This window comes from Muntiacus reevesi, chromosome X (assembly GCF_963930625.1).
Source record: "Muntiacus reevesi chromosome X, mMunRee1.1, whole genome shotgun sequence".
Lineage (NCBI taxonomy): Eukaryota > Metazoa > Chordata > Mammalia > Artiodactyla > Cervidae > Muntiacus > Muntiacus reevesi.
Window position 1 is genome coordinate 130,686,603 of NC_089271.1, and position 14,690 is coordinate 130,701,292.

The window sequence follows — 14,690 nt, forward strand, 5'->3', positions numbered from 1 at the left end:
CCAGAGAACATCTCAACTGGAAGGAACTTTAAAGGAGAAATTAAGGTTCTGATGTGAAAAGTGACTTGCCCCCAGGTCACTCAGCAACCAAAGCTAAAACTGCAAAGGAAAATATTGGCTTCCTTTTAAGGTTTTAATAAAGGATCACATTTAGAAATCCTTGCTCAGAATTCAGAAACTAACCCTTCCCCACCCTCCTGCCTCCAACAGCATCTGTAAGTCCTGGTCCCCAGAGTCTGACACCGGTCTAAAAGAATCATGCCATTTTGAATTCAAGCCGTCAGAATAGGATTCAGATGAAAAACGAATCAGCCACTCTCACAACAATATGCATTACAAATTTTTTGTCTGAATAGACAAGAAACTGTTCCTAATGGTTACTTTTGAAGACAGGGGTTAGGGATGGGACAGAGGAAATGCTTACTTTTCATTTATATCTTTACTGTTAAACTTTGAGGACCATGTAGATATTAACTGTGTTAAAAACCCATAAAACAAATTAGAAATACTATGCTTAAAACCTCCTAGGAAAAAGGAAACGTACCGCAGGAACACGGACCCTTGAAAATCTAGTATCCGGCACAGCAGTACTTTAAAATTTTTTTGTACCTTAGTATTCGTAATAGCAGAGGAGGCTGAAAGGGTTCCCCCTGGGTCTGAGGGCAGTGCCAGAACTCTTTCTACAGCTTTAAAATGCATTCAAATTGTGCAATAGACTCGCTAACATATCCACATCTCTTTTAATACACAAATAATGGCTTAAATGACTTACCATCCACAACAACTGCCCCTGTGGGAAGACACCCTTGGTTTCTTTATCCGGCGGTCGGAGCACCCGGAGCACTGCCTCCAGTGACTGAGCCGAGTGGCCCCTGGAATGGAGAGCGAGGCTGTGTGCAAGCTGACCTGTATACTGTCTCTCTCACCTGGAATCGGGCTTCACGGATTCTGTTAGGCTTTGAATAGTAACAAAACAATGGCATAAATTAGGGGGTTGCTAAGATTGTGTACTATCAATGTTCACATGAGCATAATGGACATAATGAATTCTATAGCACTATCCTGCACAGCTTGGAGAGATTAAAACCACTTTGTCTTTAAATTAAATTTCAAATATCATTGAACAACAAGAATAGAAAGAGCGAGGGGAAAAAAAAAAAAAACACCTCATCTATGTTAGCCACCCAATTGTAGGAAGCACCACTTCTTTCTTTCTGATCATTAACGCTTGGTCCTAGGTTTATTTTAATAGCTGCCAGCTCAGTGAGTCCACATCTATTGTAATAACCATAAAGGGGGCTTGGGTTCTCTTGTATTATGGTTTTCAGCCCTAAGTGAAGAGCCTCTTATCCCCTTTCAAGATCAAATTCTCTGAAAAAAGACCCAATCTGAAGTTTATTTTATATAAATCCTACACAACATAGTATATCTAGGCTGTTGCAGAGAAAAGAGAAATGGGTTTGAGTTCGTTCTTAAGTTGTTCTCTGCTTGGGCAGATCTTCATTCCACAAAATGGATGTCTAGTTATGAAAAAGTCACATCAGAGAGCTTACTAGATGCTGGGCGCTACATTGATTGCTTTACATGCTTTATGTTATTTAACTCTCACTCCCAAGACCCCAAGGAAATATGGCTAGCACTGTTATATCCCCATTTTACAGATGAGGAAACTGAGACCCAGGATAAGTGACTTGCCCAAGGCCATACAATTAAGTAAGCAGCAGAGCTAGCTTACTTCAAATCCAGGTACTTCTGATTTTGGAGCCCCTGAAATCTTCAGTCTCTTAATAATTATCATAGTTACCACTTACAATGTTATGTATGTTCTATGGTAGACGTGGTGGTAGTGTTAATCACTCAGTCGTGTACAATTCTTTGTGACCCCATGGACTGTAGCCCTCCAGGCTCTGCTGTCCATGGAATTCTCCAGGCAAGAATACTGGAGTGTGTTGCCATTTCCTTCTCCAGGGGATCTTCCTGACCCAGGGAGCAAAACAGAATCTCCTTCTTTAATCCTTGAAACAACTCTCAAAGGCAGGCATTATTAATATCATTTTATAGATGAGGAAACCTGGAGCTTGAAATTAACTTCCCCAACAGCACAGTTGTGGCATAATCCAGGCTTGATACCAGCAGTTTTGTGGTGTTTTTTTTTTTTTTTTTAGCAACTTTAGTAAGATACCTTTTATTGTAGGTATCACTGAAGGTCAGGGATAAATCCATTATATATAAACATTGTGTATATTTAAGGTATATAACTTGATACGTGTACATTGTGTTGACTCAGGTGCTTGGCCAGGTGGCACATAACAAAAAACTCTAGGATCCTGTGGGAATAATGCCTGCCACGCAGACCCTATCTACGAGTGGCAGATAAACATGCTAGTGTGTCGCATTCCTCAGGAATTTTCACCCGTGCAAGTGGTTCTACTTTGACTGTTGTGGTTTGCCAGCCATGGTGCTTCCTACAAACCTCGTGTTCCAGGTAAAATCCCTGGATTTCTGAGGCTACAAGACCTGCAGAAATTGCAAACATTCTCATGTGTATCGCAAGGAAGGACTTTTCCAAAAGAAACACATCCTCCATTAACCGGGCTGATTAAAATGCCAGCCAAAATGTAGATGCGGTTTCCTTTTTGTAAAGTGAGATTTGAGTTCGTGGCAGCTCTCTCCATAATCTTTAACAGCACTGCCATCTCAGCACTGCCTAACTATGCCAGTTCTAATCCTCTACTTTGAACAGGATTAAATTGACTTGCGACAGGTGAAGATGGGAGGGGGGACGGCAACTGGACAAAAATTGGTAACTGTTACCACCTTATAGGCTTCCCTGGTGGCTGACAGTAAAGAACCCACCTGCAATACAGGCCTGAGTTTGATCCCTGGGTCAGGAAGATCCCCTGAAGGGAATGGCTATCCACTCCAGTATTCTTGCCTGGAGAATTCCATGGACAGAGGAGCCTGGGGGGCCACAGTCCATGGGGTCAGAGTTGGACATGACTACACGACTAACACTAGCACCACCTTATAACACATTTAAATGAAACTCATGGAATGAATTTCATCATGAAATGAGATGAAATTCAAGTGTAAAATTCAGCTAGTATTTCATTATTAAGCACAAGATAGGAAAGGTGGGTCCAGAGTGCTTTTTAGAGAAAGCTCATCAGCTATGACTGTCCACAGGCAATGGACCAACAGTTTTTGGTTGCTCTGGGTCTGGAATGTCGATGGGTCACACAGCCAAGCTATTCTTTGCTAAATGGATGGCTTAAGATTGGTTTTAGAAGAAAGCTCTGTCACCTCAGGATATACTGCAGCATTTATTAAACAGGCAGCATTTACTCAAATGTAGCCCTTACTAAATTATCAAATGTACTTTTAAATGAAAACAAACCACAAACAAAACTATTCCAGGTATTTTTTATTTCTTCAAATTTATTTGCCAGGAGTGACTGAAATAAAAAATTAATTGGGTCCCATTGTCGTCATGGAAATGGCTTTAAGAGAAAACTGGTCAGGTGAATATTATTGCTTCCCATTTTCAACCAGTAAATAGTTGCCACTGATAAATAGACAGCTAACAGTCTGTCAGGAATGCTCAAGATATGTTATATAATACAACATGCCTAGTCACAGGAGAAAAACTAGGAAATAACTTAGGTGAACTTCTTGATTTCATCATACAGGACAAGCACAAAAGCCCCACCCATGCCTCTGAGAACATTGGACCATGCGCCTTTGAAAAAGGCTTTGGCTCCTTCGTCACGAGCAATCTTCCTCCAGCAGTCAAGCGTTCCTGTGTACATGATATCAGCTGCAAAGGACAAAGACAAAGGGTTGGTGACCCGAGGCTGATGAAAAGTCCTTATGTTTAACTAGACTAACCCAGCGCCCCACCTCTAAGAGTTACCATCAGTTTTAAAAAATCCAACATTTACACATTAGTGTGGCCAATATTGCAATCTTAATATGGTGACTAAAGGACAACAGGGAGGTGCAGACAACCTGCTGGCCTTAACCTGACACCAGGCAAGCCCTCTTGGGCACAGGCACCCAAAAGGCCCGCTGAAAGGAGACTGCAGTGGATACAGACCAATCAACCCCAGCTGGGATCTCAACAGACCGCCATTTTCAAAGGCAGGCATGGCTGGTCTGTGCCCATGTGCCACGCCCACATCTGTATCTTCTGCTCCAGTGGAACTTACTTCCTTTGCGCCCTGACTGCATCATCATGCGGCGACGCACAGTGTCAAATGGATAGGAAGTCAACCCAGCAACTGCTGTGACTGACTGTGCAATCATCCAGCTGATGAAGATATGTGTGTTCTTGGGATCTGGAAGCATTCCTGAGAATAGGAGAGAGACACTTTTACCAGTAAGCAAAGTCTTCCTGACTTGTTTTCCATGTCCCCACCCCACCCCCAACATCTCCTCTACACACCAAGGGCTGTATGGGGTGACCCTGGCTGCCTTCAGACAACCCTTTAAACCATCTCATATGGACAGTTCTGAAGCCCATGGGCAAACTTACCCTTGGCAGTGTCATAGATACCAAAGTAGGCAGCTCGGTAGATGATAATACCCTGCACAGACACGTTAAAGCCTTGGTACAGGCCCCTAATCCCGTCAGATTTGTAGATCTTAACCAGGCAGTCACCGAGGCCTCTGAATTCCCTTTCAGCTCCAGCTTTGCCCACGTCGGCTGCTAGACGGGTACGGGCAAAGTCGAGAGGGTACACGAAACACAGGGACGTGGCCCCGGCGGCACCACCTGATGCCAGATTCCCTGCAAAGTAGCGCCAAAACTGGGTCCTCTTGTCCACACCACCCAGGAAGATCTGCTTGTATTTATCTTTGAAGGCAAAGTTGAGAGCCTGGGTGGGGAAGTATCTGATCACATTGGCCAGGTTACCACGCCAGAAGGACAGGACTCCCTGCTCCTTGGGGATACGAACCACGCAGTCTATGATGCCCTTGTACTGCTTATCTGCAGTGATTTGCTTGCTGGCATGCTGCACCTGACGGACAAGAAGGAGGCCAACAGAAAGAGTGACAATCACGAGAAAGGAAGCGAATATAGCATCTCAACAGACACCCTTTAAGGTTAGTTGGCTCCCGCCTGCCCCAAGTCTAGACTTCTGTGTCCCACAGGTGGGTCCCTCCTAACCTTCTGACGCTGTCACAGACAGAAGCATTAAGCCTCCACCCCTTTGGGTGAGGAGGTGCCACCCTCAAGCGGAGCCGTGACCTTTAGACCTGGGAGAAAGGTCATTATCTCAGACCCTGGTTCAGAGGCATTAGGGCGAGTCCCACATCAGGCGCGGTCACCCTGGTGACCGTGGCCTTCGCCTCAGGTCCCCGGGAGCAGCTTCCCTTCCGCTCGGGTCCCCCTCTCCTGGAGGTGACCCGAGGGCCACCACCCGCCAGCCTGTGCGGGCGCGCCCTCTAGAGCCGGAGTAGCAGAGCGCGCCGCCAGGCCGCGGGGACGCGCCGGCGGCTGCGCGGGGGCGGACGCACAAGGGACACGCGCTTCCCGGCGCCGGCTTCCGGCCCGGCCGGTCTGAGCGCGGCTGCCGGCTGCGAGGCCGCTCCACCGGCCGCATGGCCTCCCCCCAGGCTGTTATCTCCTTGCCACGACCCTGAGGTCCTCGGTACGGGCAGGTGTCCCTCTTTTCAGCACCTTCGCCCTTGACCCCAAGGCCCGGGAGCCACTGACTCGCGGGCTGCCCCATCCGAGTTCGCTGCCTCTGGGATGCCCAGGCCCTGGTCTTCCTCCGCCCACCCTCCGCCCCCGACCCTTTCCGAGATCCTGAACTTCAGATCAGTAAAACACCTCTCTCAAGTCTGCCTTTTGGTCCTACCCCGCGGCCACCCCAGCTCCCACGCTGCCACTTCCCTGGGCAGATCCCGAGGGCTGATTCCCCCCAGGCCCCGGACCACCGCTTCCCGCGCGGCCCCTCCCCCCACTTCCTGGTCACGCTCTCGGATCCCGAGACGTACCTGCAGCAGCAGCTTCACCCGCTCGATGGGCGCGACCGCGGTCTTGGAGATGGCCGCGGCCACTCCACCTGCCAGGAAGTCCTTGGCGAAGGACACGGCGGCATCTGTCATCTTGGAAGGAAAGAGTAAGCGAACGACTGAAAGATAGGCGAGGAACCGGCTTGGACTCCGGGGCTCTGGGGCGGAGCGAAGCAAATGGCTGATTTATATAGGGGGAGCCGGCGCCCGGGCGGCCGGCGTCGGGGGCGGGAGCAGAGCCCCGGCGCGCGGGGCGGCGGGGCCGCTGAGTGGCTGAGAGCGCGGAGGGAGGAGCCGTGGAGTCGGGCAGGGACCGCCCTCCGCGCCGCCCAGGCTTGCCAGGAGCACCTGACCCGGCCCGAGGAAGCGGCGGCCCCAGAGTACCTGACCTCGACGCGGGACCCCGGGGGGAGGCCCCGGGGCGCGGAGGGGGAGAGATCACAGTGTGTCTGGACCAGAGTGAGGCGCGGTATTTAAGGGGACCCCAAAGAACCAATGAACAACACCGCCCCCCCCCCCCGCTACCCAAATTTGGTTGTCAAGAGAAATCTTATTGAATGCAATATTTTAAAAATTCATATAGATAAACTGAGGCGCGCTGGTCGGTCGCCTGTTTTTGTAAATCAAGTTTACTTGGAGCCCCAAGGCTGGGGTGAGGGTGAGGCAAGTGAGGCAGGGCCCCGCCAGTGCAAGAAGAGAGCCTGTCTTTATTCAGAAATTTGAAACGTTCATCAAGGATTTTTGCATTCCTTTGGATTTTTTAAATGGTGCATTAAAAAGAATCATTCATTGATTCCTGAGTTGTTTGGTGTCCGCTAACATTTGGCGCCCGGGCAAGTGCCTCACTCTCCTCACCCTACGTCTGGCCCTGGCCTGGAACTTCGCTGGTGAAGCGGGAAATTGGAGGAGCAGCAGAGCTGGGACACTGTTCGGGTGCCCCAGACCCGTGTTTGCAAATGCAGTTTAACGAAGATCTTGGGGGAATTGGCAGAGGAGCGTCCAAAAGGACTGGGCTGGAGGGTTGGGAAATTATTTGAGCCAGAAGCCAAAGCATAGAGGGTATATCACTAAGGTTAAGAGATTGTGTGAACTAGATTGGTATTTGGGTCTCTGGGCCCAGGTAAAGCGCTCTTGCGTTGAGTGGATTGCTAATCTCCAGAAAAGTCTAGAGGAATCAACAGAACTAGATTGACACCCATTGTTGTCAAGAGACAAGGGCTTGTTGAGTCCCTTAATCTCTGCACTGGGAAAACGTTTGCCACACATGCCCTTAAAAACCTACTTGTTAGCTTGAATGCCCTTCCTCAGACTCAGAACGGAAGCTGAAGGTGTCCTCACAAATCCTATGTCTAAGTCATCACAGCCATGTTTACAAAAATAACTGTTGAAAACACCCAATGTAGCTGAGCCCTAGGTACCCAGCACACTGAAAACATAGATGGCATACCAGTCAATTTCTTGCCCTCTCCCCCCTTCTCCATATCTGCCTGTTAAAGGACCCAACTCTAAGATTCCTCCGGGCATGTCAGGATCTTCCTCTAAGAATACTTTGCAGTTCATTAGTCTTTTCATGAACCTGAGCAATCCAAAGTGATGAGCACACACAGTACGTGTTCGGAGAAGAGAAATTTTCACTCCAGCTTTGTTGATCCTGGGGGCTATCTTTGACCAGTGTTCTGGAGAGGCCACTTGGTTCTCGCTAGTTGATTATAATAGAAATGCAGCTGGATACAGAAATGACCTTGCTGTGCAGTTTCAATGGTAGAGTGTGTTCTCTGAAAGTGATAGCCAATCCTCTACCTCTACTGGTGAGAGAGTGAACAGTGAAAACAAAACATCGGCAGCATTTTGTTTAGAGGGAGGTGGTTTTAGAATGCATTTCACTATACAATTCAAAACCTTTCTAGTCTGAACTCCTGACATTCTGATGAATACATTTTTATTCAAATATTAATTACTCTGACCCAGCTCACTATCACTTATGTACCCTTTTCTTTTTTAACCTTTCCTTGGCCACATCTGCTACTTCCATTGAGCATGATGTGCCTGCCATATTCTACTCCAAAGCTCTTTTACTGTTTCAAGGATCTCCACATTTACTGTTCTGTTACATTTCACTCTCCACAAAAAGATGATCAAATAATTATGTAAAATTTGCCCCTTCTCAGTCTTTGGGTGCTTAAGTGTAGTTTTACTGAAGGTGAAATACATTTAAGAGTGACTCCATGCCATGACTTGGTATTTTGCTGAATCCACTGTGAACTGGAGCTCTCCTGGTTGCCTATGACCAGGTATACTTCAAGGAGTTGGATGTTCATGTCAAGGTCATGAAAAAAAAAAGACTAAGGAACTGCCACAGATTAAAGGAGACTAAGGAGAAATACAGGTTAATACAATGTGTGATCCTGGATTGGATCCTGGACCAGAAAAAGGAAATGGTGGTACTATTGGTGAGATTTGGATACATAATCTGTAGATTAGTTAATAATATTCTACCAATAGTATTTTTAGTTACAATGGTTGTGTAAGATGTTACCATTTGAAGAAGCTGAGTGCAGGATACATGGAAATTCTTTATACTGGTGTTTTTTTTTTTTTTTTTGTGGGCAACATTTTTATTTCTGAAAGTTAAAAAAATTAAAAAGTCAAAAGAAAAAAAAGAGGAAAAAGAAAAGAAACCAGGATCAAGAGTCTAGGCAAACAGGGACTAATGTCAATGATAATGATGATGATGTTGATAATGATATAGACTAGTCAATTCATTCAAAAGAAATGCCTTCATTGAGACATAGTGGGAGCTCTTAGTAACTACTATATTTCTGGAAGTTGTGTAGAATACACGTAAAATTAAGGAAGAGAAAACAGAGCTAAAGCAGTGCCTACTATCTCAGAAAAAACAAGGAAGAAGGTCAGAAATGATACTTAATGCCTCAGTTATCTATGTACTCACACACCCACTGTATGAGTAATAAAGTGAATGTAAAATGTTAAGCAAGAAAAGACAATTTTATAGGTATTGTTCAAACTTGGTAGAATGGGACTTCTGACTGGCATCAGTAAAAAGAAGGGTAAACCTGGTTCAGAGAGATAACCATATAGGAGAGCAGAGTAGTAATATATCAAGAAAGTATAGCCAGTAATTCATTAGTAGAAGGGTGAAAAGCATTCCATGAAAATGAAAGGGAGAAATGAAAGTGATTGTCATTGTGGAAGCATACAAGAGACTGCCCATATAGATAAAAGCTATGAATAGTACTTCATGAAGTCATCATCTTGGGGAGAAATGTTGATCAGAGACAAAAATCATCTGAGTATCTGCTACAAGTTTCATTATTCTGATAGCAACACACTGATAAATACTTGACTTTCTTTTTTTTTTTTAATTTAATTTAATTTTTTTTTCAGTGGGTTTTGTCATACATTGAATTACTTGACTTTCTTGCTGATAATTATAGTTCTCAGAAAACTGAAGAAGCAATGAGGTAAATTGCTAAACTAGGCTTAATCCTGATAATAAGTAAGGAAGATCTCATTGTAAAGTGAAAATGACAAGAATCTTAGGGAAACAGACCAAGACTGACTGGTCTGGATCTGTTAAACAAAGGAATGCTGGGCATAGTCAGATAGGTTAACTAACCTGTGTGAGTGTGAGAGAGAGAGTGTGTGTGTGTGTGTGTGTGTGTGTGTTTTAAAAGTCAAAAGGATCAAAGAAAAAATAAATATGATCTCTTGGTCAAACTCCGAATAGAAAGATAGCTCAGGAGGGTGAAAGATTCCAAAGATAAAATTCAGATCCATACAATTTGCAAAAATTCCAATGAGAAATTAAGAAAGGAGAGATATCTAGTAAATTAAGCTGTCCTTCCAGATTCTTCTCTGATGAGCTCAAATTTTTAAAGTACATATATAGGTGGCAGAATGAAGGCTAGACTTCCAAGGGCAAAGACCAAAGAGTGTCACAAATCTCTAGGAACTGAGTCAGAAGGGCTAAAGTCCAGAATAAACTGAGGCTTATAAAATGGGAAGGACCACAGTAAAGGTTTCTAATGTTCTGTTTAGTGCAGGACATTTAAGGATAAGGAGCTAGAGTGTGTGTGAAAAAGACCTGAGGGTCTTAGTTGACTGTAAGTTGGCAATGCGAAAAAATGCTAATGAGTCTTGAGATGGGTCAAGATGATGGTCACGAACAGATCAGGGGACTTTCAGTCCCATTTGGGCCTCTGCTGTTGGCCCATAGAGCTTTGAGCTCGCTTCTGGATGCCATTTTAAGAGGATGTTAACAAATTGGGACATGTTTAAAAAAGACAGGAAAGTGAAGTGTGTTCAAGTCATGTCATATGAGAAACGGCTGAATGAGTAAGAGAAATTTAACTGGGAAAGAGCTTCAGGTGAAGGAGGGCCATCATGATTCTCTTCCTAACTGAAGGACTGTCAGATGGAAGAGAATTAGACATCCTGTGTAGAATCAATAGCTGGTAGAAGTGTCATGAAGTTAGGCTTCAACTGAACAAGAAACAACTTTCTAAAACATGAGCTACTTGGGAATTCCCTGGCAGTCCAGTGGTTAGGACTTGGAAGTCTGACTGCCAAGGCCCCAGTTTCAATCCCTGGTTGGGGAACTAATATCCTGCAAGCTTGAGGCCGAAAACAAACAAACAACAAAAAACCAAACCACCAAACCAGTGTGATCGTGGAGGAGAAAACAGTTCTCCTCATTTGCTGGCCAGTCTTCCTGTCTTTAATCTCATTTCTATTTCAGCTTCTTGAACAATCTTGTTCACATCCAGTTTTCATCACATCACCTATGTTGCTCAAGAAACCAGTGACTCTCTTTTGCTTAGTGGATCAATCCTGAACTCTGCAGCTTAGCATTTGAAGCCCCTCCACCTCACCCAAGGGCTTTGTTTTTGGCCCCTTTGAACAGACTTAGAAAGTGTTTGATATATTCCAGCCCTGGATAACTGCTTCAGATAAAACAAAATATCAATCTTATTGAGGTATAATTATATACAATGAAACTTACATATTTAAAACTTTTAACACACATAAACACCTATGAAATTATCACTGCAGCTTAGATGGTGAACCTATCCATCACCACAGTTTTTCTAGAGCCCCATTGTAATCCCTCCCCAAGCAACCACTAATCTTTCTATCACTATAGATCAGTTTGCATTTCCTAGAATTTCATATGAATGGAATCATATAGTATGATACCATTCTTTTGGGGATAGGGGCATCTGGCTTCTCTCACTTAATATATATATATGTGTGTGTGTGTATGTATGTGTATGTATATACATACATACATACATATATATATATACACATATACATACATACATACACACACACACACATATATATATATATATATATATATATACACCCTGAGATTCACCCATGTGTTTTGTGTGTGTGTCAATAGTCAGTTCCTTTATATTGTTAAGTAGCTCCATTGTATGGCTATATAACATTTTGTTTAGCCATTCATCAGTTGATAGACATTTGGGTCATTTCCACTTTTTGCCTATTATGAATGATACTGCTATAAACATTCCTGTACAAGTTTTTGTATGGACATATGTTTTCATTTCTCTGGGGTAGATACCTAGGAGTGGAATTGCTAGGTCATATGGTTAACCCATGTTAAACTAGTTGAGGAATTTCCAGACTGTTTTCAAAATGATTGTACCAATAGCAGAGTACAAGAGTTCCAGCTCCTCCACATCTCGAGGCCTTTCCTTAGCTAATATCTCCTCAATGTCATTTCTTGTTGCTTCCCTCTCCCCCAGGGCTTCCCAGGTGGTACTAGTGGTAAATAACTTGCCTGCCAATGCAGGAGACTTAAGAGTCGTGGGTTCGGTCCTTGGGTCAGGAAGATCTCCTGGAGGAGGGCATGGCAACCCACTCCAGTATTCTTGCCTGGAGAATCCTATGGATAGAAGAACCTGGTGGGCTATAGTCCATGGGGTCCCAAAAAGTGGGACACGACTGGAGTGACTTAGCACACACACCTCCTCCCCCAGGAGTTTCTTCCCATCTACTCCCTTGGTTGTCTCATTCAGTCTCTTGGCTTCACATGCCATCTATCTGCTGACCACACCCAAATTTCTACTTCCAGCCACCACTCCCTCCTGAGCTCCAGACTTGTCCTGTTTGGCCAGGACAGCCCAGGTATGCTTTGTATCCTGACATAATTATCAATAATGTTCTGGTATATTAGTTTTCTATTGCTGCTGTAACAAATTACTGCAAAGTCAGTGGCTTAAGCAACACAAATTTATTATCTTAACAGTTATAGAGGTCAGAAGTCTCACACAGGTCTTACCTGGCTTAAATCAAGGTGTCTGGCAAGATTGCAATGCTTTCTGAAGGCTCTAGGGGAAAGTCCATTTCCTGGCTCATTCAAGTTATTGGCTGAATTCAATTCCTTGTGGTTGTAGGATTGAAATCTCCATTTCCTGGTTCTTGGGCATCTTTGTATTCAAAGTCAGCCAAGTCCTTCTTGTGCCCCATTTCTTCTGCCTCATTTTGCAACCTGGAGTCTCTCTTCCACCTTCCTCTTTCACTTTATCTGGGCCTACCCAGATGCTAAGTGCTAAGTCACTTCAGTCATGTTTGACTTTTTGCGACCCCATGGACTGTAGCCCACCAGGCTCCTCTGTCCACAGGATTTTCCAGGCAAGAATACTGGAGTGGGTTGCCATTTCCTTCTCCAGGGGATCATGTGGGTTTTTTTTTTTTTTTTTTTTTTTTTTTTTTTTTAACCACTAGCGCCACCTGGGAAGCCTGATAAACTATGATAATTTTTTCCATCTGAATATCCTTATCCTTAATCATGTAAGTCCTTTTTGCTGTGTAAGGTAAATATTTACAGGTTCTTAGGTATTAGGATGTGGGCACCCTTGATGGGGGGTTCATTATTCTGTCTACCACAATTGGTTTTGACAATTACATGAAAAGCCTATGGTCCAGCCAACTGCCTACTTGACTTCCCTACTCGGATGTCTCATGGGCATTTCAAATTTAACATGTTCAAAACAGAACTTTTAATTCCTTCTCCACCAAAACTTGGGCCCCCACCAGTCTTCCCCACCTTAGCAAATGGCAACATTAGCTACCTTTTTAATAAGTCAAAAGTGAAAAACCTAGGTGCCGTCCTTGAATTCTTTCTTTTATTCCCTACATTCAGTTGCTCAGCACATCCTGCTGATCCCAAACTGCAAAATCTGTCTTGAACCTATTCACTCCTCTCATCCTTATTGCCACCTTTCTAGTCCAAGCCATCACTTAAATTTTTTTATTTTTTGTTTTTGGCTGTGTCGCTTGCAAGATCTTAGTTCCTGGACCAGGGATTGAACCTGGGCCCATGGCAGTGAAAGCACCAAGTCTTAACTACTGGACTTCCAGGGAACTCCCCCAAAGTCATCATTTCTTACTTGGACTTTGTAGTAGCCTCTTAACTGATTTTCTGCTCACAGCCTTGCTTCCTTCCCATCTATTATCCACATAGCAACCAGAGGGATATTTCAAAAATGAAAATTAGATTATATAGCATCATCTCTGCATAAAAGCCTTCAATGACTCCCTGCTGCACTTAGAATTAAACTCATTTTACTCATTTATTTTAGAATTAAACATTTTACTATGGCCCAAGTGGCCACATATGACCTGGCCCTCTGTCCAACCACATCTCATCCGTTCTCACTCACCACACTGGCTGTGCTCACTTCTTTGTCATTCATCCAGCCTTTCCCACTGCCAGTACCACTGTTGCACCTTCCGTTCTCCCTGCCAAGAATGCTCTTCTCCCTAGTTCCTTATGTGGTTGATTCATTTTTATTTTTCAGGTCTCATTTCAAATATCACCTCTCATAGTGGCTTTCTCTGGCTCCTTGATTAAAAATACTTCCCTTACCTCCCATGTAATTCTCTAATAAAGCACCCTGTTTATCCCCCTCATAACATTACAATCTTTACCTCACTTATTGATTAGTTTTTTGACTGCCCCCCTCACTAGAACATGGGCAAGGACCTTAGTTGCCTGGTGTGCCATGATGCCCAGAGGGCAAGCTGTCATTGGACGAATGCACAAAGCCAGTCTTCGCACTCTGTTGCAGATACCTTTTGCTTCCTTCCACCTCTGTGATACCACATACGCTACCTTCAGCCTGCAACATACTCTCCCCTCAACCTATTCTTCACCAACTATTATCCTTTCACTTCCCTGGTGGTCTAGTGGCTAAGACTCTGAGCTCCCAATGAAGGGGGCTCAGGTTCGATCCTTGGTCAGGGAACTAGATCCCACATGCTGCAGCTAAGCATTTGCTTGGAGCAACTAAAGATGCCACATGCTGCAACAAAGATTGAAGATCCCACATATCACAACTAAGACCTGGAGCAGCCAAATAAATAATAACTATTGCAGGAGACTTGAGTTAGATCCCTGGGTCAGGAAGATCCCCTGGAGAAGGAAATGGCAACCCACTCCAGTATTCTTGCCTGGGAAATCCCATGGACAGAGGAGCCTGGCCAGGCTACAGCCCATGGGGTCGCAAAGAGTCAGACACAACTTAGTGACTAAACCACCACCACCATATAAAAAAAGACTCATTTTTCTTGATTATACTTTAAATCACTGATTTCACTGAATGAATCAATTATGG

General features: G+C 44.4%; 1 protein-coding gene across 1 annotated transcript; it reads right to left on the reverse strand.

The window, feature by feature from the left end:
- Nucleotides 1-3,407: 3,407 nt before the first annotated feature.
- SLC25A5 (solute carrier family 25 member 5) lies at nt 3,408-6,206 on the reverse strand. Its single transcript, XM_065915232.1, has 4 exons — nt 6,004-6,206; nt 4,535-5,021; nt 4,209-4,349; nt 3,408-3,817 (listed from the first exon to the last, which is right to left on the reverse strand). Exons 1-4 carry the CDS (start codon nt 6,112-6,114, stop codon nt 3,660-3,662), a joined length of 897 nt encoding a protein of 298 aa, XP_065771304.1. The 5' UTR covers nt 6,115-6,206; the 3' UTR covers nt 3,408-3,659.
- Nucleotides 6,207-14,690: the final 8,484 nt, after the last annotated feature.

Coding starts and splice junctions, on each gene's coding strand:
- SLC25A5 (XM_065915232.1), bottom strand. CDS start 6,114: ATGACAGATGCCGCCGTGTCCTTCGCCAAGGACTTCCTGGCAGGTGGA. Junction 4,350..4,534: donor TATCTATGACACTGCCAAGG/GTAAGTTTGCCC, acceptor TCCTATTCTCAG/GAATGCTTCCAGATCCCAAG. Junction 3,818..4,208: donor GCAGTCAGGGCGCAAAGGAA/GTAAGTTCCACT, acceptor TGTCCTTTGCAG/CTGATATCATGTACACAGGA.